Source organism: Monodelphis domestica, chromosome 2 (genome assembly GCF_027887165.1).
Source record: "Monodelphis domestica isolate mMonDom1 chromosome 2, mMonDom1.pri, whole genome shotgun sequence".
Lineage (NCBI taxonomy): Eukaryota > Metazoa > Chordata > Mammalia > Didelphimorphia > Didelphidae > Monodelphis > Monodelphis domestica.
Window position 1 is genome coordinate 427,887,944 of NC_077228.1, and position 26,807 is coordinate 427,914,750.

Sequence of the window (26,807 nt, forward strand, 5' to 3'; positions counted from 1 at the left end):
TGCACCATGTAAATAATAGGTTTCATTCTGATGGTTTCATATTCATGTGCCCTTACATAGGTCATGCCAAATCTTTTTTTTTTCATTTCTGTATTAAAAGGAAGTTTCTCAGTCTGTTTTAAAGTCTTACATTGACTATCTTTACAGCATCATTTCTCTAAATAAGTTGCTGGATGATGTATAGCAGCAAATGACTGTCCAAGATGGAATGGATGGCATCTTTTCTCACAGGATGAGATTAACTGTCAGCATTCTAATAAGGATAAGATTTTACAGACTGGCTGTAAAGTTGGAAGGAATGAAAATAGGGACAGATCAAACCATGCTGTGGCATGTGGAAAAAAAGTATTATTGAATCAACTGCAAAATAAAAGCTTTGCTGTTCACTTATAAAATTAACCAGCTTAGGCAAATCTGCCTAAATGAAAACACAAGAATTTAGTGACTTTGGTTTTTTCCACCTGGTATCACATTTTGCTTCAGGAAAATATTGCACTTCTTGTTAAGGCAGCATAATTATTCTGTGATGATCATTCTAGAACTGTATTCCTATTACATGGACTCTGTTTAGACAACTTTTGAAAATTACACCTTTTACTATGATTATTTAAATTGCTAAAAATCTGGTTAGAGTTTTAACTAAACATTTTAAGCAGGCATTCCTTTATCTCACTTGGAATTCTTAAGGAAAATCTAAAGTTGCCCATGAAATACTTACAGGATTATATGAAAAATAGTTGTATGGGCAACTTAAAAAAACAAACAAAATGTACAGGCAGTCTTCAAGAGCTTTTGTTTATTGAGTTGTTTACTATATATCATATATTGTGCTAAGGTCTGGGGATACAAAAGAAAGACAAAAACAGTGTCTGTCTTATGAGGCTCATATTCCAATGGAAATGAAAATAATCATAATAATAACTAGGATTTTTGTAGAACCTTCTATGTTCTAAGTAAGCAATTTACAAATATTATTTTGTTTGATCCTTGCAACAACCCGGGGTATAGGTGCTATTTTATCTCCATTTTTCAGTTGAGGAAACAAATCTAAAAATAATTAAGTATATAGAAGAAAGGTATATATAAGAAGAAGTTCTATCCTTTCATGGGCACATAGGATTCAGATGCCCCTTTCCGCTACCCCTTCTGATGCCAATCCCAACCACCATCAACTAGCAGCAGCTTATCAACACTGTGAGCAGGCGTGTAGAGAGTGCTGTAAAATTGAGATTTGAACTCTGGACTTCAATCCCCACAAGCCCTTGCTCCACTTCCCCAAAATGCTTTGTAATCTCACGGAATTCTGAGGTGGGCGAGATCGAGAAGGTACTTAAGCTGATTGCAAAGGCTTTTGAAGGTGTCTTTTTGGACTTCCGTTTTGGAGCAGAGGTGGCTCTTTCCATAATGTAGGTGAGGTCTTGTCTAGGCCTCTGGCCTAGGCACATTTTCCTTATCCTGTATTTTCTTTACTCCTTAATCCTTAATAAACCTCTAAAAAATATAATACTCCTTGCAGAGAGAAACTAATTTCTACCTGCCATAGTCTCCCCTAAATTTTAACTGTTACAGATGGCGACCACGAAGGGACTGAATTTGCTCATTGACGGCGACTTAGTTGTCTAAGAAGGAGTAGTATCAGGGAAGCAGCATTAGTGAAAGGAAGACTATGAAATTATATGTGATTATATTCCTTAAGTTGAAAAATAGAATCCAACTTCCAAGGATTTCACTTATCTATCAGGACAGCAAGACATCATTTTCCTCGGTGAGAAGGTCTCATCGAATCCCCAAGAATGTCCTTCCCCACTGCTGCCTTTTTTCTTTCCTAGAGAAAATATAGCTTTATTTCATTCCTGACCCAACCAAATTTATTGAAAAAAATTTTTTTTAATGTTTACCTTCTTCTATCTTAGAATCAATGTTGTATATTGGCTCCAAAAAAAAGAGTAGTAAAGGATAGTCAATGGGGGTTAAGTCACTTGACCACACAGCTAGGAAGTTTCTGAGGTTAGATTTGAACCCAGGACCTCCTGTCTCTAAGCCTGGCTCTCAATCCACTGAACCATCCAGCTGCCCCCACCAAACCAAGTTTAGGGTTGAGTCCTGATAAATAAACATCTCTAGACTGAGGGGAAACGGTTTAATTTTTTATTTTGGGTTTTTTGAGGGGTTATTCCACTCAATTGCTCTGGTCAGTTGTGGAAGGACTTTTTGTCACAAGAAATAGAAAGGATTTTGAAGGGAAAGGGGAAATCCATTCAAATTCAGATATTCTATCCATCTTTGGGAATGCTCGAATATAAAATGTAGTGATTTGTCTGGTATGAAATGCTCAGATTATTTCATAAGCAAAAAGCACGTATGTGTATATACACACGTATATGTGTCCAGACATATTTGAGAAATCATTTCAAATGTGTTTACAAATATAGTGATTTATAGATCAATATTTCCTTTATGTGTGAAGGTAATACTGTAACAGTTCAGCTCAGCCTTACCTTCCACAATCCACATTTGTAACTTAATAATATACTCTGGTGTTTTCAATTTGTACAGAATAGTTAGGGTATTCTATTAACATTGTGAAACATGAAAAAAAAAATTTTTTTAAAAGAAAAAAAATTGAGTGGGTGCAAGACAATCTTGGTTAAAGTACTGGAAAGCCTCCTGAAGAAACCTTGGATTTGATATGTGTCATGGAATTAGATAAGGAAATTTTGAAGTTAGTTGTCAACCAAAGAATTAAGGAAAAACAACTTTTCACCAACACAGTGAAATTTGCATTTGTTGTATTTTCAGGACTCCAGCACTGATGGAATACCAGGGTCTCCCCAGTCATCCCAGCCTGACAAAGAGTCCCTGGATAAGCCTAAACTGAAAGCTGGTGGGTCTGTGGAGAGTCTAAGGAGTTCTCTAAGTGGTCAGAGCTCAATGAGTAAGTTGAATTCCTAACTCTGATGTTTATGTGTGAAGTGTCTCAGGACAAGGTCTGGGGAGAGTTGTCCCCAAGGATACAATGGAGCTACAAAAGACAAAGATTCAAAAATAAAGAACATCAATAGACTTTGTTATAAACATTGTAACAGCAGAGAATTTAGTAATTCTCTTTCTAGACTTATTGTTGAGATCCTTAATTTCTCTACAACAGTTTTTCTCATGGATCATGGGAAGATTAATTTGTTTCATTGTGGAGGAATGTGTCCAATCATCAGTAAAAGAGTTAGTCATCGGTATTCCTTACTCCTCCTCAAACACTCTTCCTGGGGCTTACCTATGAAACGTCATGCAATAATGGAAAGAGGGCAGGACTTGTAGTGGGAGGTTATTGTTCAATCTTATCTGATTCTTCATGATCCCATTTGGGATTTTCTTGGAAAAGATACTAGAGTGGTTTGCCATTTTCTACTCTAGCTCATTTTACAGATAAGGAAACCGAGGCAAGCAAGGTTATGCATCTTGCCCAGGGTCACACAGCTAGTAAATGTCTAAAGCCAGATTTGAAGTGTTCTGGACTCTAGATCCAGTGCTCTAACCCATGAAGATTCAAATCAGGCTTTGCCCCTTAATACTTATGTGAACTTGAGCAATATGTTTCTTTGTCTCTGGGTTAGCTAATTTATTTGTGAAAACAGGGCAACTGGACTTTATAACCTCTAGGCTCCTTTCCAGTTCTAAATTAATAATTGTTTGATCCTATGATCCTTCTTAGTTTAGTGACTCATAGTACTCCCTAGAACCGGAAATTTTTCTCTTCCATATTCCTTTTGCCCTACTAAGGTAAATGGGAAGTACACTCAGCATTAGATTTTTGAGTTTGATTTCTGACTCAGACACTTACTGGTTGTGTGACCCTGGGCAAGTCACTTAAAATCTCTCAGTCTCAGTTTTTTCATTTGAAAAATGGAGCTAATAGTAGCACCTATCTCCTAGTGTTGTTGGGAGGGTCAAATTACATTTCATGTAAAATGTTTTGGAAAAATGTTTAGGTGGCATATAAATACTACTAATCATTTTCATTAGTAGAAGTAAAGCTTGTATGTCCTGCATCTTATTCCCTAAATTTTCTGAGTGATAACTAACTAATATGATATACCTGTCTGACTTAATTTGCTAATGAGAGAGAGATAGTTGTCATCTTGTTCTTGGAGGCCAGTTTCCTTTCTCTCCCCCCCCACCCCCCCAGAATAACCAGAAGGGGAAATTGCACTGTTCAACCCAGTAGGAAAGATGTGTGGATGGTTAATGCTTCCATGTTTCCTCAGAGATGATGGCCTACGATGATTTCCTACAATGATGGCCTCTGGTATTTCCTAGACTAAATTTTGGGTGAAGGAAATTATATTTAGCTTTCTTTGGAATGATTTTTCTCTGGTTCTTGCAAGTGACAGATTTCTAGCTACTAAACCAGTGTTATCTTAAAGACTCATTCTCCATACCCATGATGGAGAGCTGAGATGTTTGTTATACAGGTTAGTGGTATTATGTATATTAATTATGTAAATTTTTTACTGCTTTTAAATGAAGCAAATAAGGGGAGGGAAGTGATAATAATCCCAAGGTTCTTAGTGTTCTGGGTTTTAGTAGCTGTGTTTATAAAACATAAGATGACAATCTTTAGGCAAAAGCCCTCTTTGTCAAAGTGTTAAAGACTGTTGTCACAAGTGTTTGATACTTCAAGTACTAAACAGTCGTGCATTTGTATAATGGAAACCTGCCTAATAATTGTACTGTTTTTTTCTTCCACCTTCTCCTTCCTTTCCCTGCTGATTAATTTAAGAAGAGAGTTCCTTTTAAAAAGAAAAACAAAAGAAAAATCAATGATATGTGTGGACACCTTGGCATGGGAGAAAGAGCACTGAATTTGGAGATATATGATCTGGGCAAGTCAGTTCATCTTGGTGGGCCCACAAAGGGCCTAAGAATTTTGTAGCAAGAACCTTTCCTTACTTACAAGACAAGAGGGTTGAAGTAGATGATTGAGAACCTTTCCCTGTTCAGACCTGTCATCCTACTCACACTTACTTAAAAAATTTTTTTTAAATATTTTTCCAGATCCCATGTCAATACAGAACTCAGTAATTACTTTCTGACATTTTGAAATCCCATGCTCTCTCTCTCCCTCCCTTGAGACCTCCTCCCCAACACGGCAGGGAGAATGATAGGAATTGTACATGTGCTATCTCAAACTTATTCTTACTGTTTTTTCCACCAAGGTGGTCAGACTGTGAGTACAACTGATTCCTCGACCAGTAATAGAGAGAGTGTCAAATCTGAAGATGGTGATGATGAAGAGCTTCCCTACAGAGGGCCTTTCTGTGGACGAGCAAGGGTTCACACTGACTTCACACCCAGTCCTTATGATACAGATTCCCTCAAGCTCAAGGTATATACTGCCATTTTGCTATGCATTTTGTTGGCCTGTTTTTGCAAATGTTTAAAAGAATCCCTCCCTTCTTTGCTTATTGCATACTTAAAGCTTTGCTAAACTAGTCTGTTCTACAGTAAGAAATGGATTTATTTTGACTTAAGAGATTCAGGAATTATATTCCCTCTGTTCTTGCAATCTGCTTACTTGGGTTTCCCTCTAGACCAGAAGTTCTAACCATGAATCTGTTAACTACTTTTATAACTGGATAGATAAATGTTTCAATATAATTAATTTCCTTTGTAACCTATATATTTTCTCTGATACATTTTAAAACATTCTGAAAAGAGGTCCACTTTACCAGATTTCAAAATGGGTAGATGATGCAAGAAAAACTAAGAACATTTATTTTAGAATTCTCATTTTCCATCTTTACAATTGTACATGTTTTCTTTGAGGCTCTGTTCTACCTGTTCAAACCTTAGTTGCAAATTTACATTTTACAGTAACAGTTTAACTGACTAATATGGTCAAGGGAAGAACAAGAAATGTTATTCTCAAATGGGATTTTAAAAGCTATTTAAAGGATAGGGAGGAAAATTGGAAGGCTTTGAGGTAATGAGTTTATTCTCCTAGGAGCCATAGCATCAGGATCAGTCACTTGTTGCTTTCTGTGCTGGTATGTGGGCTGATATATGAATGAGGGAGAACATGACAGAATTTTATAATTCACTCCTAAGGTTCCAATAAAAACACCTAATAACTCAAATCGATTGACACGTGCAGGAGTAGAGCCTCAAAGCCCAGCTCCATGCTTTAAGTTATGCTGAGAAACTATTGCAAAATAGCACCCCAGGAAGTAAAATGTTAGCCCTAGATAGGGCAATCATCATGGCATTCCCAGCTTATTTTTTGACATCTGAATGAATTATATTTAGAAATAGAAACATTCTAATGGAAAATTTTCTGTTCCACAGAAAGGTGATATTATTGATATAATCAGCAAGCCTCCAATGGGTACCTGGATGGGACTGTTAAACAACAAAGTTGGCACTTTCAAATTTATCTATGTGGATGTTTTAAATGAAGAAGAAGAAAAACCCAAACGCCCCACCAGGAGGAGGAGGAAAGGAAGACCACCACAGCCCAAATCTGTAGAGGATCTCCTCGATAGGATCAACCTAAAAGTCAGTCATTTCTCTTATCTGACATTACTTAGTTTTATGGTAAATAATGAAAGAAGAGGGAAGTTTCACAGAGACTTTTGTTTAACTGATTTGGTTTAAGTACCTTTATAACAAATCGATGACAGAACTTTAGATAATATTGCAGTGTTGCTTATTATTATTTAAATAACACAAGACAGAGCCTGAAAGAGTGCGAACAACCTAGGTTCAAATCTTGACTCTGATATACTGGGTAAGTGACCCTGATTAAGTTACTGTTTTTCTTGGTACTATACCCTAAGCCAGGAGTGTCATTTATGTGTCCCATAACATTCTTGAGTGGACTCAGACCAGACGAAAATATAAATGGGAAGTATTTAACAAAATTAATAAAAGTACAATAAAATATGGACCATATTACATTTTCAAACTAAGTTGATATGTGACCCCAGGGATCCTTATGCGTATCTTGGTATACCCCATTTCTGTTTGAGTTTGACACCACAGTCCTAAGCAACTCTCTAAGAAAGAAGTCTCACACACACACACACACACACACACACACACACACACACACACACACACACACACGCCAATTTGTATTAGATGGGATCCTTACTGGCAGTTTTCTACACTGATGGAATTAGAGGTCCAGATGTTCTTCTCCTCAACTTGCAAAGAAAAAAAGAAAATCAATTCCATCTAGGTTCTGATTAGTGGGAATAATAAATAGTGATAAGTGGTCACATGTTTTAGAATTCAAACTATTCAAAGTTATAATTCTATAAAATTTGGTGATTGTGTTTACCCAAATAGAAATATGCAGTATAAATTCAAATACTACAACTGCTTCACAGACATTCTTTATTTCCAGTGATTAACAGGACCTAGCTGTACTTAATTGTATAATGCTCACCTACTGAAGAGAATTGATGTGTAAGTGTGAGCACATGCAAATGGCGAACCAATGCTGTATCAAAATGTGGTCACATAATCTATGAGGCTTCTTCTTTGACATGTTACATGATTAGGAAGAGACATTGGTCTTTTACTACTACTGAAAAGTCACTTCCTGAGATGATCAATACTGAACCAAGAGGTTCCCCAATAATATCCCCTTGAGGATATCCACTTGGTAGAAACGTTATGTCTCAATTTCATGGGATAGAATTTCTATCTATCAATTTCCAGCAAAATGGCAAAGGAGTTTCTTTTTTCCCCTAGGGTAATAATGATTTTTTGTGTCATAATATACCAGAGTCATCTCCAAGAACAGGTTCCTAGGTCCATCTGGGAGAATCAATCACTACATACAATGTAGTTCCACTTAACCTATTGGGTTTTTTTGAGTGACAATTTTTTACATGTAACATAATATATAACATAATAAAATAATAGTTTAATACACATTATTTTTATAAATATGTAGCAAATTATAATAAATATGCTTATTCAAAAGAAACAAATTCTCACATCAGCTATATCCAAAATCTGTATCCCATTCTTTTTCCCCCATCTTTCCAGCCCCTTCCCCTTCCCTAAGAAGGCAGGTAGTATTATATAGATTATACATTTATTATCATATGATATATATTTCTTTATTCATCATGTTTTGAAATAAGACATGCGTTGTACACTAGGAAAAAGCCCATGGAGGAAATAAAGAGAAGAATGTTAAATTTCATTCTGTATTCAGACTCTATCTTGGATAGCCTTTTTTTTTGTCATGAGTCTCTTGAGTTGTCCTGGATCCTTGCCTTGTTGATACAGTTAAGTTATTCACAGTTGATTATCATATATTATTGTTGTTACCTTGTACAACATTCTCCGGGTCCTATTGTTAAGTGAAAAAAATGAATGTGCAAGAAGCAGCACATCTTACATATTCACTGTTCTTAATAGGTTAACTTAAAAAATTAATAATAGAATTACTAGATTTGACTCTGAAAAACAAGTTGAAAAGTTTGAAAACTTGACTAGATTTTGGTTTGTAGATCTTATGTGTTCTGTTGAACCATATTGTATACAGTAGGTACTTATTAAATAGTAATTTAACTGTTTAAAATTTCTTCTGTCCATGGTAGGAACATATGCCCACCTTTTTGTTTAATGGGTATGAAGACTTGGATACCTTCAAGCTTCTAGAAGAAGAAGACTTGGATGAACTAAACATCAGGGACCCTGAACACCGAGCAGTACTTTTGACAGCAGTGGAATTGTTGCAGGAATATGACAGTAAGTACTGTGTGGTGTGCTGGTACCTTTTCCTAGAAGTCTTCAAGAGGAGAGATAGAAAATAATTCAATGGAAATATTTAAATTTTTAACCGGTGACTATTTTCTTCAAGTGGGTCAGAAAGAAGGATATGTTTAAGTAAAAGTCAAGAATTCCCTAAATTAAATTAACATCATGGTATGGTACAAAGTACATTGGATTAAGAGTCAGAAAGTCTAGTCTTGACACATTAGGTATATGACTGGAGTCAATTCATCTTAGCTCCTTGAATGTAACCTACAAAATAGTATAGCTGGGCTAGATGATTTACAAGAACTTGTCCAATTCTGACTCTTCTTTGACTCAATGAGCCCCTGAAGTTTTATCCTGTTGTTTCCATAGTCATGGTCAATATTCTATTAATAAATGGGTGGAGACTAGACAAGCTCTGCAATACTTATTAATTATCAATGAGGTTCAAGCCACTGTCCAGAGTGCTAGAGCTATAAAAATGATCAATGGTCCCAGATGAAATTCTGTCAGGGAAAAACACGTACCTAAATAAATAAGTACAAAGGATTTTCCTTACAAATTTAATTTCAAGAGGAAGAGAGTAATAAGAACTGGGGAGACAGCTGGGTAGCACAGTAGAGTGCTAGACATGGAGACAGGAAATTCTGAGTTCAAATAGGAGCAGAGGGACAGTAAACAATACACAAGGATCTTCGTGGAATCCATATTGTCTTAGAAAACACCCATATTACCTCTATTTTAGGGTATTTTTATTTATTTTGTTAAATATTTCCCAGTTACATTTTAATCTGATTTGAGCCACATGTGGCCCATGTGTTTGACACCACTATTTTTACTGCTGTAACTCTAGGACACTTTCTAAATCTGTTGCCCTGGACAAGTCACTTGACCTCTGTTTACCCAGTTTTTTATTTAATGAGTATGAAGGCTTGGATTCCTTCAAGGTTCTGGAAGAAGGAGACTTGAATGAGCTAAACATTAGGGACCCTGAACAAGTTTACTTATTTGTAAAATGAGAACAAGAATAATAGCACATATTTTGTAAACATTAAATTGCTATATAGGTGCTCATTATTATTGTTGTTATATCAGGAAAGATCTTGTGTAGGAAGTAAGGTATACTAGAGGGAAAGGTGAGAAGGAAAAGTATTCTAGAATTGAGGAATGGCATGTGGGGTAGTTTAGCAGCCATGTTTGACTACAATAGAGAGAATATGTGTGGTTGGGGAGCAATGGTGGGAAGTTAGACTGGCTGTGTAGTTGGAAGCCTTGAGGAAGGTTTCAAATGACAGTTAAAGATTAGGAATTTTATCTCTGAAGGAAGAGGTAGCTACTAACGACTTCTGAGTAGAGAAGAAAGGGTAGTACCATCAACAGAAATAGGGAATTTCTGGTGAGAACACTGAGCTCTACTTTAGCCATGACAAATTTGATTCATGCTTGGGCCATCCAGATAATGTAGTATTGCCAATCAAGAGAGATATAAGGGCTTTAAGAATTGGCTGCATTGAGAATTGATTTCATGGAAGTTGATAATACATCTGATTCAACAAACATTTTATTTGTCAGGTTATTGAGTAGTGTCATTGACAAAAATAGTGGCACCCAGGAAAAGAAGGTTGAATATGAAGTTTTGTTTTGGACATGTTGAATTTGAACATCCAGTGGGACATCCAGGTTAAGATGTAGATGTAGGAAGGAGAACATCTGGCTCTGGTGCTTGGAAGAGAGGTTGGAGATACAGATGATAATTTATTCATATCAAACTCAAGTAGCAAGGGACCTCTAAGCCATGCACAAGGATCTCTCAGGGATTCAAATTGTCTTAGAAAACTATATGTGAATGTTATCTATGTTTTAGTGTATTTTTGAAAGTGATTGAAAATTCCAAGGGAGAAATTTCAGAGAGAGGAAAATAAACAAAAGTCACACCTCAGGGAATGCCTTACTCAAGGGATTACTGATGTCAAGGCAAGGAAACTATGAAGGAGAGAAGTGGTTAAAAATATAGGGTAAGGGAAAGATTGGCTCATCTCTGAAGTCAAGGGAAGAACTTATCTTGAAGGAGAGATTATTCAACAACAGATTCAAGAAACTGTTGGATTCTATAATTAGAATAAATTACTTGTTAATTGGCATGTATTTTTTAAGTATCTACCCTCTGCTGGACACTATGATAGGCCCTTGGGATACAAATACATGAAGTAATTAAATAGAACATAGTTTAGGAGGGAGGGCAAAGCTATTAATTGGGAAGAGAAGCTTCATGTTTGAAAATGATGCTTGAGTTCTGTGTCTTAAAGGAAGAGAAGGACCATGAGAGGCAGAGGTGTAAAGAAAAAAGGCTCCAAAGAACTGAAAATGGTGTGTTATGTGTGAGAAAAAGGAAGAAGGTAGCTTTGTCTGAATCTCAGAATACAGGAAGGGAAGTTGTCAAATAAGTTGGATGGATAAACTGGGACCACATTGAGTAGGGATTTAAAGCCTCAATAGAAGAGCATATTTTATCCCAGAATCAGTGGGAAGCCTTTGGAATAAAAGAGTCATATGGTCAGGTCAGCTTTATAAAAAATAGTGTTGGCAGTAACATGTAAGATGCCCTAGAATGGGATGACCACAGGCTAGAAGATAAATTAGGAAGCTGTTGCAGAAGTGTAGGGGAAAGGTTCAGATGCAAAAAATGTTCAGTGGCAAGATTTGGTGACTGGTTGGATGGATGTTAGGGTGAAAGAGGGAGAAGAATCCAGAATGATGGCTGAGATTATGAACCTGAGTCATTAGAAAGATGGTAGTGCTTTTGACAGAAATAGGGAAGAAGTTTGGAAGAAAAAAAGGTTTGTATAGAACGTTGAGTTGAATTTTAGATATGTTTACAATGTTTCTAGGATATCTAATTTTAAATGTTCAATTGGTGGTGTAAGACTAGAGCTCAGGGGTGAGAATGGGGTTGAATATTGAGGGAAGAAAGCTGATAAGGAAGTAGAGGCATCAGATCTTGGAGAATTTTTCAAGCAGTTTAGCATAGAAGGGTAAAGAGGTGACATAGAGTACAAGAGTCTAAGGCTGCATTGGCGAATCCATGGCATGCATGCAGAGCTGGTACTCAGGGAGCTTCTCTGTTCCCCCTCTTCCTAGTACCCGAGGACATTTTTTGCATGCCTCACCCCTCTGTCTAAGCCACCCAAGGCAAGCACTTAGCTCTCTCCAGTAATATGGGGACTCACTAATAGCTTGATTTTGCCCTCTGGGTACTTGAACACAGAAAAGGTTTGCCAAGCTAGTCTAAAAACTAATAGGATTGTGAAGTCCCCAGCATGTTTATGTACAGATGGAAAAGAGCCAGTAAAAAGAGAGGGATTAGAGATGATGGAAACAAAAAGATGACATCAAAAATATAGGTAGTAGTAGAACTCCTCATAAAAGATTAGTGCAGAGATTCAATGATTTTTATTTCATGGAACCCTGGAGTAAATTCCTCTGATACATAAGGGAGGGACAATAGAATAATAAGATTAATAATTTTTTAAGGAGGAGATCCAGATGATGAAGAAGGCCAAAGTCATTTGTTGCAAGTGTTTACAGGGAGAGGTGTAACTGTGAACTTCCAGAGAGGAGTCATCATCAGCAGAAGAGAAGAATTGCTAGACCCTATCCATATATAGTGGATAAAATCAGCAACTTAATCTGTCCTGTTAGTAGAAGTTTCAGGACAACACTTCTGTTTATCCCTAATTTTCTAGCCCTTACCACTCCTACCTTAGAATCAAAGCTTAGTATGAATTCTAAGAGAAAGTAATATTTAAAAAAAAATTCATCTTAGACTTGGGCTACCCAAGCCTTTTGGGATACTACAAACTATAGATAGATAAGTATTTCTGTATGATCTCTCCTTAATCATCATAGCCTCATTAGTATTTTGTAGTTATTTGTATACTTATTCCAGCCTCCCCACTCTATTGTTAGCTTTGGAAAGGTGTTTGGAAATGTGATCATTGGAATATCACTGCATTTCACCTTGTCACCTATTTATCCCTTTCTTATCCAAATTTCCTCCATTACTTACCTCAACTGCTTTGGTACATTGCTCATAGTGGGCTATTTATATATTTTCGCTGACCGATGGAAAAGGTACACCCAAAAGTATAGTTAAATAAGGAATTCAAGATGCATATATTAACTTGTAAACAAAAATACTAGTTTATTTTTACAGACTATAAACTGAATTCATTCAACTTGTGTGTATGTATTGTCACACACATTGTTTGGTAAGCTTTTTTTTTATCCCTTCTCCATTTTCATCTATATAAGGCCTTATCCTGTAAGAATATATCATCTAAAATATTCCTAAAATTGCTCAGTTGTTAAAAGAGAATCTCTCCTTTTATTGAATTTACATGCTTTTTCCTTCAATCCTTCTGCTCCATTGGGATGAGATTTTCCCAGCAGCATGATCACTGCCAACACAGACATGCCAAAAAACAGAGTTAGGTTAATGGTCAGAGGATTATTATATATTGCTGCAGCATCTTGCACCCAAGGGAGCAGCAATCAAATTATTCAAGACAGAAAAATTCAATTCTGTGTAATCAGGCATTTCCTCTAAAAGGGATAACAATATTGAGACATAGAAAATTTCAAGATTTCTGAAAGCTAAAAAAACAAATGACACCTTAATGTAATATGTCTTTCAGAAGAGATCACCTTAAAACACAATCTTTTAGAATCTAAATCCATTAGAAGAGCAATGAGGTCTGAGATCTATTTTTCTCATTCTGTTAAGGAATAAATAATCATTATAATAATAATAGTTTAGTGTAACCGTGCCATGAACATATCTCCTCTTTGCTATGGCTATCTGAACATTTCTATGTCCATGAAAATGGGTGTCTAGATATTTATTTTCTTCTGCCTCTGGTAAGAGTGCATTAATTCTCCAGCTTGAATATTTTAGCCATCAAATGGCCTTTGACATTCAACATTTATTTCTTATATCTGCTCTCCAAAACTTTATCACTAGGAATGTTCTCTCCACTGATACATATAAGAGTTAAGATGGTAGAATCATAGAGTTAGAGCTAGAAGGGACCTCAGAGACCATTCAGTCCAACCTCCTCATTTTGGAGACTAGGATAGGATATTGAAGCTCAGAGGAGTTAAGTGGTTTGTCAGGGAAAGAGAGTAGCAGACCAGTATTCGAACTCTTGCCCTTAAATCCACATCCATTACCCTTTCTTTCTATTGTACCATAGTGCTTTCCTCTAACTTTTAATGATCTTTTTCAGTAGCCAAACTTCCCTAAACAGGTCCTCTGATAGCAGACATACATCTCAGTCTGAGTCATTACCACGACCCAATGAAGTATTAGATAGTCATTTAGAAGACTCAGTTAAAAGTAAAAGCTAAATAGTGAGTATGTGACTTGCTGTCCATGCCAAGGACTTGAGAAATATGATAAAGGACCCTATCCCTTATTGTTCCAGACCATAGTCTGCTTATGATAGTGGTTTCAAGGGACATTTTATGGGACAGTCTGCCTTCCCTAATACCAGCTTCAAAAGATTAGAATGAACCATAAACATCCCTAACTTCTTTTAAAAAAATCTAATTTTCCATTGATAGTTTTTGTTTATATATCACATTCATTTCCAAATATGAATCCCCTCCCCTCCACAAAAACCCAGTGAGTTATCTCTTATAACAAACAAAACCCAGTTCAGCAAAATTAATCATGTCTGATAGTGTAAACAACATTCTACAGCATTAGTCCCCTACCTTGGCAATGAAAAGAGGGAGGCGCATCTTCACCCCCCCCCCCAATTTTTCTCTGTGAATAAGCTTCTTAATAAATTCGGTGATGGAGCTATCATCTGTGAATTTTTTTCCACACTCTTTTAGCCTTTGATAATATTTTCAAGCTGTGTTCCTAGTGTTATATTCCACATCTGTGAAAAATAGAAGTGTCTTTTATTGGTCTGCAAAATCTGGCTTGCACAGGTTAAGGGATCCCAAAACTGGATCAGCGTGGATTTGTTCATATACCCAGTCCTATCTTCCTTCCTTCAAGTCTCTCCCTCTTTTCTCACGATGGGGAGAACAGAATGAGAGGAATCATGGTGATAATCTTTCAAAGGGTTGGATAACATTGCCTATTTTGTTTCCAGTGCTTAGTACTTGGTCAACTGTTTTGGCTATGGGAGCCTACTGGGTTTTTGTCCTCAGGGGCAAGTTATAACAACTCCTAAATCCCCTGCCCAAGTCTTGACTGATAGCTTAGAGCTTGCCATTCTTAAATATAGTTTGTATTATTTTCCCAAATAATAGGCTAGGCTAAAATAGAGACCACAGAGAACCATGGGTTCTCACACATAGTGAGACCATCACTTTAGAATTTCCCTTTTTCAGCAGTCACAGACATTTTCTGTAGAGGGTATCCTTCCTGGCATTCACTTATTTAATTCATTAGTTATTTAAAAGTAATACTTTTAATATTAGTTTAATATAACTCAATTTTATTCTTAAATTTAATTTAAGTGCTTATTCTGCCTTGATTAATTAAAAAAAAAAAGATGTCCATGTGAGAAAGTCAAATAGGAAGTGGTGGCTAAACAAGAGGAATGGCTAGAACAGATGCAGTAGCCCTCTTAAAAGCAACATTTTTTATTATGATGATCTGAAAATAGGCATCATATGGATGTTTCCTTGATTTCTTTGAAGAAAAAATTAAAGGAACATGAATTATGTAATGGGCTTTATTTTATATAAAGAAAATGAATTTCTTGCTTCCTGTTTTATCTGACCAAGCATTTACTCTATGACTAACACATTTTGTGCACAAACTCAGTTGCCCAGGCAGGGCTTCCATCTTCCCTAGGCAAGCAGGTCAGATAATTTTTTAGCCCAAGTTCCTCGTCTCTCATATGGACATAATAATAACTCCTACTGCCCATTTCATAAGGGTGATGTAAGGATCAAATAGGATATAGAAAGCAGTTTGAAGACTTTTCCAGTGTTATATTGATATATGAGGCTATTGTTAGTTACATTAATTGAGACTGTTATTGGGATGTTTGAATGGAAATTTGGCTATTTTTCTGCTCCCTTTAATTTAAGAACTAACAGATGCCAGTAGTATTTCCCATATTCTGAGGGTTTGGAGAGAGTCTGAAAACTTTGAAATTTGCTCTTCAAACTTTTTTTTTTCTAAAACCTTACCTTCCATCTTAGAATCAGTATTAAGTATTGGTTCCAGGGAAGAATAGCATGAGAGCTAGGCCAAGTGGAGTTAAATAACTTGCTTAGGTTACATAGCTAGGGAATGTCTGGGGTCAAATTTGAACCCAGGACCTTCCATCTCTTAGGCTTGATCTCAATCCACTGAGCCAGCTGGCTGCCCTACTTTTTTAATTATTCCATTTAGCATTCATTTGAATATAAGTTATAATCTACACAATTAATCCTAGGTCAGCCTCTCCCAGTCACTTGGTATACTTCTGGGATCTGTCTCACCTACTAATTGATATACATTCAAAGTATGCTAACTAGTGCTTGGCTTGAGTCTAAGTGAACTTGGAAGGTAAAGTGGTCAATCAAAAAGTATTTTTAATGTATTTCTTAAGTGCTAAGCACTTGAGATTAAAAACTAAACAAAAACAGCCTTTGTTTATTAGTTGATTATCTTTATCAGTGCAGATATTATTGCACAAACATTTATTAAACATTTACTCTGTACCAAAATACTTTTCTAAACACTAAAGACGTAAGGAAAAACCAAATGTAATTCTTTCTCTTATGTAGCTTGGATTCTAATGGGGGAAAAATTGATAGAGTTCTATATAAGATATTTATGAAGTAGATACAAGATAACCCTAGAGGCTATGGACCCTGAAGTGATTATGGGGAGACGGAGGCCCCAACAGCTGAGGGAATCAGGAAACCTCATACATAGAAAGCCTAGACACAGACAGAAGGTAGACTAATCAAAGAAAACACATGCCAATATCCAGTGCAGATGAAATTTTTATTATTCCTTCTTTGCTAGTTTTTGCCTCCCTAATTTCAGATGGAATAACTCTAAACCCATCTAAAAATTAAATTAAAATGTTTGTGATCACTTTTGCAAGCATTATTATGTCTTTGTTGTCCTTCAGTCATTTTCCCATCATTGACTCTTTGTGATCCTATTTGGAGTTTTTCTTCACAAAGATATTGGGATAGTTTGCCATTTCCTTTTCCAGCTCATTTTACAAATGAGGAAATGGAGGCAAACAGGTTTAAGTAATTTGCCCAGCAGGGTCACCCAGCTAGTAAGTGTCAAAGCCAGATTTGAATTCAGGAGTATGAGCCTTCCTGACTTCAAGTTCTGTATTCTATCCACTGTGCCATCCAACTACCCTAATGTTCCTGTAGTTCATTAAAAATTTTTAAATAATTTTTTTGTTTATTTTGTTATATATATATATATATATATATATATATATATCTTTGTATTTTCTCTTTAAAAACAAACAAAAAACCTTACCTTTTGTCTTAGAATCAATACTAGTATTGGTTCCAAGGCAGAAGAATAGAGGTTAAATGACTTGCTTAGAGTCATACAGCTAGGAATTATCTGAGACCAGATCTAAACTCTAGGACCTCCTATCTATAGGCTTGGCTCTCAATTCACTGAGCCACTCAGCTGCTCCCTTAAAATAAATATTCTAATTCTAATAAAGGGTTTACATCCAGACTTCTAAAGATTATTATTTTTTAGTCACAGGACTTATTCCATGAACTATTTCTATGTGTAGTATAAATCTGAGGCATCCACAATATGAAAATGTTTTCAGTCTCTTTAACTTTTTTTTTTTAAAAAGAAGATTGTCTCGCCTTCAATATTCAATATACTCATAAAATTTTCTCTGAAGGATGGTAATTAATCCGTCTTCAAAAAACCTTAACTGTCAGGATTCCAGCACAGAATAATATGTACAAGGGGAAAAGAAAGCTTTATGGATTCACTTCATTTTTCTCTTAACATTTCTACACTATTTGCCCACTTTCTCTAGGTAATAGTGACCAGTCAGGATCTCAGGAGAAACTTCTCATTGACAGCCAAGGCCTGAGTGGACGCTCCCCAAGAGACTCAGGCTGCTATGAAGGCAGTGAAAACCTGGAGAATGGTAATGACACAAAGAGAATTACTACCAGTGCTTACTTAGTTCTATGCAAATCACTTTTTCTTCAAAACATCTTTTCTTCTTCTGCCCTTCAGCTGATGAAACTGCATCATACTTGACTTTCTTGCCACTTCACTCCAAGTTTTTCCTTCTGTCTGAATCACTACTTCAAGAATCGTCCTTTCTCCTTCTCTTCCTTCATCTCTCTGTTCTGTGAAAATAAAAGTTTTATACCAAGATCTCTTCCTCTGATGATATCACAAATCCAGTTTTCACTCTGAACCTGGCTTATTTTATATTTCAAGCTTATTCCCTCCTGGATTTTTTTCAGAATTTAAAAAATGTTTAGGGTTTTTTTCAACTTTTGACAATTGTTTTTGGATACTTTTCAGTTCTGATTCTTTTCCTCCTCCTTGCTCCCTGAGACAATAAATAGTCTGATATAAGTTATGCTTGTGCTGACATGCAATACACATTTCTATATTCGTCATGCTGGGAAAGAAAACACATATCACATATACAATAAGAAACTCATGAAGGAAAAGAAATAAAGTGAAAAATACCATGCTTTGATCTGTAATCAGACAGCAACTGTTCCTTCTTTGGCTGTAGTTAACATTGTTCATCATGAGTCCCTTGGCTCTCTCCTAGAATCAAAAGGCACAGTGATCAGGTAGACTCTGGTAATGTATTCATTATAAATATGAAATGAGCAGTGAATGGTTGAAGTATATTTTAGTGATTTAAATAATCTCTGATTTAATTGGTACAAATTGCTACCTCCATTGGCATAGATCACAACCCTGTCTGTGGCTGAAAGAAAGCCTAGATAAACAAGCTTGCAGATGACTCCACATAGTTAATATTTAGAGCCATATTTGAAATATTCATGATTTATTAGAATCTATCATGAATTGGGGCTTTTCGTGGATATTTGGATGAATGAAAAAAATAAGCACCTTTAGACAAATACAGAGCACTTTTATTATAAATAAAGTCAATTCTAAACAATTGGAAAAACATTACTTGTACATGGGTAGGATGAGCCAATATAATAAAATAACAATTCTACCCAAACACTTATTATATGCTGAGCTTTGAGAATACAAATACAAAAGGAAAGACAAACTCTGCCTTTAAGGAACTTACACTTTAAGGAAGGGTTGGGGAGGTGATACATCTCCAAAAGTATTGTCCAGGGACAAGTATTTTGCATTTGAACGTTGTAGGGATGTTGTGGAGAGCCATAGGGGAGTAGATTGATACATATCCTCCCTTTCCAGTCCAAGTAGCAGTATGGTTTTGAATATGCTTTTACAATTAGAATGTGGAGTGGGGAAAAGTAAGTGAACTTAGTGAGGTGCCAGTGTTGAAAACATGAAATGACTGAGGAGTAAAGAATACATAGAAGCTGGCCAAAAGTTACAGGTGTCATATTTCATATAGTGCCAGGTTTAACCAGCCAGTCAATAAGCATTTTATTTTTTAAAAACCTCTGCCTTCTGGCTTAGAATCAATACTGTATATTGGTTCCATTGCAGAAGAATAGTAAAGGCTAGGCAATGGGAGTTAAAAGTGACTTGCCCAGAATCACAAGATTAGAAAGTGTCTGAGTTCAGATTTGAACCCAGGACCACCAACACCTAGGCCTGGCTCTCAGTCTACTTAACCATTGAGCTGCTCCCCTCAACAAGCATTTATTAAGTAAACACTATATGCCAGTGCTGAAGATACTAAAAAAGCAAAAACCAAAAACAAAAAATAATTCTTTTTCTCAAGAAGCTAACAATTTGATGATGGAGACATATAAAAAACTATTTAAAAATACACTGTACACGTATAATTTGGAGATAATCAACAGAAGAAAGGTATTAATACTATTATTATAATCTCTATTATAGTCAAGGAATTTTAGAATTAGAAGGAACTTTGAAGCTACGTGACCTGCTTCATATCTGAATAAACATCTTCTACCACATACCCAACAAGTTAGTCTTTGCTTGAAGACTTCCAGTGTGAGGAGAAAACCCACTCCTTGCCTCTCAAGGCAGTCCATTCTCCTATAACTTCATTCAAATTATAATGTGCTACATTTTTTCTACATTTTTTCTATGTGTTCTACAACTTTAGTTAGGTACCATTGGTGTGTAGGGATTCTTCTGCTCTAACCCAGCTGAATTACTTAAGATATCATGTTTTATTCCTTCTAATAACTCCAGGGAATCTGTTCTCTTGCTGATATGGGTATTCCCTCCAACTGAGTGAATCATAACCTTTCTGTGTCCTTCTGTAAATACAACATGAGAAATCTTCCCAACATGCTGAGGGCTTCCCTTTAATTCTCTTTACTATAACAAGAATACCAGTGGAGCAGGCCAGCTGTTCATTGATTATCTTTTGCTGTTATTATATGACTGGCCTCTTTTCTTCATCGTTAAGTTCCTCATATTTTTTTGATGCTAGCCTTTATCTCACTTTCTCCTGGATAATTCTTTATTTGTAATATAAATGTATTTTGTTCTTCCTTTTGCTCTCTGGATGATCTTTACCTTTCATAATATGGATGATAAAATATAGGTCTTTTAGAGGAGAAAATTGGGGTCATTTAAAACAAACCCCCCAAATCCTGAAATTTCCCAAGGACAATCCATCCTGTTTTAAATCTCAGTCTCTATACATTTATATCATCTGTTCAAAATATATAGATGGATAAACATACTCTATAGTTTGTCCACAATCAATTGTATTGTCATGGTACTAGTAAATCATTAATAAAACTAATTGGGGTACAGGACTCTATTTTCTGCTTAATTTAGGGGGAAGGAGGAGATATAAATTTGGGACTTTTGAATAGAATTGAAAATAATCAGAGAAATAGAATCTGCTTAGCCTATTGAAAATCTACAGAAAAATGAGCTATGGAATTGTTTAGACAAAAACAATATCTAAGGTACTTTAAAACTGTACAGTGAACATTTAAAAGTTCCTAAATATGTTCAATTCTTCCCTCCTAATGTCGATCAGATGATGAAATACAGTGCATTCCCCATCTTATTTATTCAAACATTGCTCAAGCTTTATAATACTTTTATGATTATTGCTAAGAAAAAACAAAAAAAAATTATATCACTTAATGAAACTGAAGTAGAGGAGAATATCAGGGAGTTAGCACTTTAGACCATGGCTTGGACAAACTGGTCTGAGGGCCAAATCTGCCTTGTCACCTGGATTTGTGGGGTCCTCAAATTCAGAATGGTCTTTACATTTTTTTCCAGTAAAGATTTATTGTATTTAAACATGGAAAAAACCATTATTAGAGGACTCAGTCCAAAGACTCATTTGGTAGCTTCTGGGTCTTAAGTTTGGATCTTTTAATGAATGGAACTTGATCAGAAAAGACTTTTATATTATTATTAGTAGTAGTCTGATGTCCTTTCCTTACTACCATCTTTCCCCTAGTTTTAGTCAGTCTTGTTTCACAATCTTTTCTTCCTGGCTGCTAAGTGAAGCACTTGCAGCTGTAAAATCTAAATTGTCTCCTATGTCCTTTTAAATGCAATGTGCGCCAATATAGGAATGTTGGGAGCTATTAAAACCAGGAGGAGAAACAATTTGCCTAGTAAATGATACATCAGATTCAAACAATCAACATGTCTTCCACATATTAAGCTCTACAATAAAGCTAGAGAAATAAAGGCAATGATAGAATAAAGAATGTGAAACTCTTCCCCACCCATCCTCTTCACCCCTTCCTTTTTACTTAATGTGAGTTATTTCACAAAGAAACAATGGGCAACTCAACACTAATCATTTTCTTTTGTGAACTTCCATTTAAGGAGAGGAGATAATATGAAAAGATATTATTTACACATTGAATTATACACCCACACATCTCAGTTAGATCTTGCGAGGCAAGTTAAAAATCTCTTGCTAGTGTTTTTAAATGCTGCTGCAATCACATGTATTTATTCAAATGCTTATTGATTAGGAGCACAATAGAGTGGAATGAATGCTGGAACCCTGTCTATAACATTTGCTCTTGGGCAAATATCTCCAGTTTCCTCATATGAAAAACAAGGATAATACTTATTCTTCCTACATTGTAAATTTGTGAGAAAGTCTATTTTGTATACTATCTAGCACTTTATTAATGTAAATCATTAGAGTTATTATCATGGAGTACCTACTGTCACATCCGTCTAAATTTGTTAGGCAATACAAAGTACTATATAAGATCCAGTCCATTTAAGGAGGCAGTAGTTACTGCACAGCCTAAATTTTCTCATATACCCCAAAAAATTGATGTAAAACCAATTCACCTGAAATTATAATGAAATAAAAAACTAACAAAAGTCAAATAGATGGGCTTGTCCTCAGCAAGTCACACTTTTAATTGCCTCTATGTAGGGAACTCTCTTTAGCTTGATATTGATGTGATCAATATATAAAGTCATTATTTGGAAAAGAAGAAAAAATAGATTTTGAGGGAATATACAAAATAAGTTAAAATTCCCATTTCAGTATCAAAATGCTGATTAAAGAATGAAAATGCCTTTTAAAAATTATTAAAAGCAGAAAGAAACCAAATCAGCTTTATTTGTTAGATTTCCCTTCAAGTATATGATAAGGTTTTTTTCCTGTCTTAGTCCAACTTGGAAAAATCATATTGGACCATGGATTGTTGGGACCTTTCAGAAGTGCTATAACTTTCCCTCCTTCCTCCAAAGAGGAATACAGGAGTCTTTTGGCTGAAACCCATCAATAACCATTAAATTAGATCCATAGGTTGTTTTTGGTTAATGATTATCTCGGCCTAATGGTCTATTAAACATTATTCTTCATTAGAACTGTTAACATGTCAAAATGGTGTTTGGGTGAAGTAACCATTTACCTTTGTGTTTACACTTTTGTTCCTAAGGCTAATAGTTTTTAATATGCCTTTGAGAGAGTATGAAACAATCAACAAGCATTTATTGAGGGCCTACCATGTGCCAGTCCCTGTTCTATGTGTAGAGGATACAAATACAAAAATGAAACAGTCTTTGCTTCCATGCTTCCATATATTCTTCTAGACTGCCTAATAAGAGGAGTGAAGCAACTTAGTGATCAAGTTGAGAATGAAAAAAAAAAGTTTACATAACTTATGAATTATTTAATTTTCAGTGCTTATAAATGGGTTGCCTCTTGTCAATTCATCCAAAGATATACACCTCCTATTTTTTTAAATTGCCTAGACAAGGAAATTGTGTGAACTCCACTGACAATTGATTTTTCTTACAAGTATGATTCCCTAAAAAGATTAAGCAAACCAATCCCCAGCCAAAAAATCAGAGTAGATAACATATCAGATTTGTCTAACCTATTACATTTGCCCAAAACTCAAGTATAATTTCTGCCTCTAGGAATCCTTCAACTAATAAACAATTTTCCCTGGACCAAGTATGGCATGAGATTTTATTTGCTCAATTTCACTGTATGTAGACAAAGACTTCTTTACCTGTGAATTTAAATATTTTAATAATTTTATTTAAATATAGTTGATTCCCTTTGTAATCCTGTAGATTTTATTTTATGTATTTTAAAGCATTATTCTAAGAAAAGGTCCTTAGGCTCATCAGACTGTCAAAGGGGTCCTTGACATCGAAAAAGTTAAGAACTCCCATTCTAAACTAATTCATGATGGTTTACGAGGCCTCCTTTATTGATATTGATTTTTAAGTCATCCACATTTTTTTTTCATCTGTGTAATTCATATTCTCATCTTTCTGTAGAACCTCCATAGAGGATACAGGATTTTTTTCTAGTTCTTTTGAGGGGATAATTTACATACCACTTGGGCTATTTCTCACTTTTTCCTAAATAATTGGGCCACCTCCTATTTCAGAGACCATTCATGAAATCAAGAAGACTTGGATTTAAATTTCACCTTACATAATTGTGTCACCTTAGCCCAGTCACTTGACCTGAGTTTCAGTTCTTTGTAAAATACTGACCTAAGTTTTAGTTCTTTGTCTGTAAAATACATATTATAGTAGCATCTTATCTCGCAGTGTTGTTATATGATCAAAGGACCTAACGTAAATAATGTACTTTACAGGCTTTTAGGATCTGAACAACCATGGGTTACCATATAATACCTACATATATTATTGTGGAAACCAGTTCAAAATTTGATTTTAAGGATTTCTTTTCTTTTCTTCTTTTTTTTTTTACCCAGGGAACACTCGGAAGACTGTGCCCATTAAGTCAACTATGGATCCTCACTTTAAGGATTTCAAAAGAAATCAGTTATCCAACTATCCAACACTGCCTTTAACTAAATCAGTAGAAGCTTTGAAGGAGGGAGAGAAGGAAGTCCGGCTTATCAACATTCATACTCCTCACACTTCTGACATCTCTGGTGAGCCAAGTGTGACTAACTCCAAGACAAACCGAAGAAGCTTGCCAGTCTCCATCTGTCGGAGCTGCGAGACCCTGGAGGGCACTGAAGCTACAGAGACTTGGCCAAGGTCCCATTCCCTGGATGACCTTCAAGGAGAGCCTAATGCTAAACAAGATGTGCCTAAAAAGGAAACAGAATCTTCCCCCAGGAATGTACCAGAAGTGCCCCTAAAGACAACGATTTGCAACCCGAAGGCAAAACCTCCCTCAGATGTCTCTTCTGTACAAGACCCACTGCTATTGACCCAAAGCAAGCAATTTTCTGATACTCAGAAAATTAAAACTAAGACATCATCCACAATCTCTTCACATGGGACAATTCCTTCTTTGCCTAAAAATTATGAAGCTCAGCCTGCCTCAGTTAAACAGACTTTAACAAGGACTCCTCTAGAGAGTCACAAAAAAGGGCATGATCTTGAAGGAATAAATAATCCTCCAGTCACCAAAGAGGGGGGCGACGTGGATCAGAGGGTCACTGAGGCAAGAACACAGCCAAAAATTCCTTCACAGCCTCCACCTGTTCCTGCCAAAAAGAGCAGAGAACGCCTCACTAATGGATTACACCATGCTTCTCTTGCCCATAGTGGTGCCTTCTCTAATCCAGATGTACCATGCTTGCCAGTTAAAAAGAATAGCCCCCTTAGCCCAAGTGACTGTAATACAATGACAGTTTGTAGACCTTCCCCAGAACAGGAGCCTGGAAGCCCCCCAACCACACGGCCACCATGGCTATCTGAACTCCCAGAATCCACTAGTATTCAACAGCATGGAGTCAAGCTGGGACCTCCTTTGACAAGGAAGATTTCTTGCACCAGAGGAGTAGATATGGAGATGCTGGTAGAGAATAAGTTGCAAGCTGAAAGTATTGATCTCACTGAGGAACCATATTCAGATAAGGTAGGAAGGTTTATAATCTCTCACTAGCTTTCTTTGAAACTATGGTTTTGTCTATAATGGGTAGCCAGGGCAGCCAGGGAATGAAAGTCCCAATTTAGTCTGGTCATTCTTTCCTGTCCATGTGAGAACATTCAAAACAAACTGGAATGGGAATTTCAGTGGTCCGTGGATGGATGGGATGCTCTGTGCTCATTTGTAGATTTCTGAGTGGAACTCATTCATTAGGGACACAGGATTGTTAAATGGAATGATCTCAGCAGCTTAAACCAGAACTTCCTGCTCTGTTTCATTCAGTAAAAAGGAGCCTAAGACTTTCTTCTCTGCTATTTGGCAACTATACTTTGTAGGAAAAGTGGTGTTGAAAGAAGGAGGTTAAAGCAACTCTCTAAGACTGTAAAAGTAGCAGGGGAGGTGCCAACCTTCATTACTAGTGGGGAGCTCTAGAACTCTTTAACTCATCTTTACCATTAACTATTCATAGATTCTCAATCTTTCTGTCCCTAAAGTGAATAAATATTGCCTGCCTGAACTCCCAAAATTATTAGAAGGATCCAATGATATTGGATGAATAAAGCATCATACATCTTAGAGTTTTATTTGTTTTCAAGCATATTGAGAATTTTTGGTAGGGATGTGGCAGTTAAGTGATAAAAGAAGAATAAAAGTGGAAAAAAGGGTCATTTGAAGCCCCTCTGTGCTACATGTATTATGTGAGAAATACATAGAAATTTCTTTTTATGTTTAAGAAATATTCAGTAATTAACAGTGTGTGCCAGGCCAGGAGCCAGGGATACAAAACAATAACTGAATAATTCCTGCTCTTAAGGGATATTTGTAAAAAGTAGCTTTAAAAAAAAAAAAAAAACTCTTACCTCCTGACTTAGAATGATACTGAGTTTCAGTTCTAAGAGAGAGGAATGGTAATGGCTAGGAAATTGGGGGCAAGGGACTTGCCCAGGGTCACACACTTAGGAAGGCCCTGGGGCCAGATTTGAACCTAATACCAAATCTGGCTTTCTATCCATACCCTACCAGAGAAGAGAAGAATAGAAAATATGGGTCTAGTTATAAAAAATAGTATCAACAAAAGTACTGGTTCTTGAATCAGAGACCTTCAGTACAAATCTCATGCCTGCCACTTACTACCTGTAAGTCCCTTAATTTCTCTGGGCCTGTTTCTTCACCTTTAAAAAATGATTGGAGAGGACAGCTGGGTGGCTCAGTGGCTTGAGAGCCAGGCCCAGGGATGGCAGGGCCTGGGTTTAAATCTGGCCTCAGACACATCCCAGCTGTGTGACCCTGGGTAAGTCACTTAATTCCCATGGCTTAGCCCTTACTGCTCTTCTGCCTTAGAACCAATACACAGTATTGATTCTAAGACCGAGGGTAAGGGTTTAAAAAAATGGGAAAAAAAAATAAAAGAGGATTGGACTAGATGACCTTTGAGCTCCCTTCAAACTTTAAATCTATGATCCTTCTAATAAACGGAAACATGGTTAATACTTCCTGAGTTATTATAATCTTTCAGTATAT

The 26,807-nt window shown here is 36.1% G+C and overlaps 1 protein-coding gene across 6 annotated transcripts in view; it reads left to right on the forward strand.

Annotated features, from left to right (window-relative positions):
- The window catches only part of SASH1 (SAM and SH3 domain containing 1), a 391,591-nt gene that overhangs the window by 357,521 nt on the left and 7,263 nt on the right, over positions 1-26,807 (forward strand). For all 6 annotated transcript variants that reach the window (XM_056818913.1, XM_007484703.3, XM_056818914.1 and 3 more), the window contains 6 exons: positions 2,800-2,935; positions 5,214-5,383; positions 6,343-6,552; positions 8,616-8,766; positions 17,826-17,939; positions 24,154-25,274. In XM_056818913.1, coding sequence (XP_056674891.1) covers positions 2,800-2,935; positions 5,214-5,383; positions 6,343-6,552; positions 8,616-8,766; positions 17,826-17,939; positions 24,154-25,274 — 1,902 coding nt within the window. The remainder of the gene's footprint in view (positions 1-2,799; positions 2,936-5,213; positions 5,384-6,342; positions 6,553-8,615; positions 8,767-17,825; positions 17,940-24,153; positions 25,275-26,807) is intronic.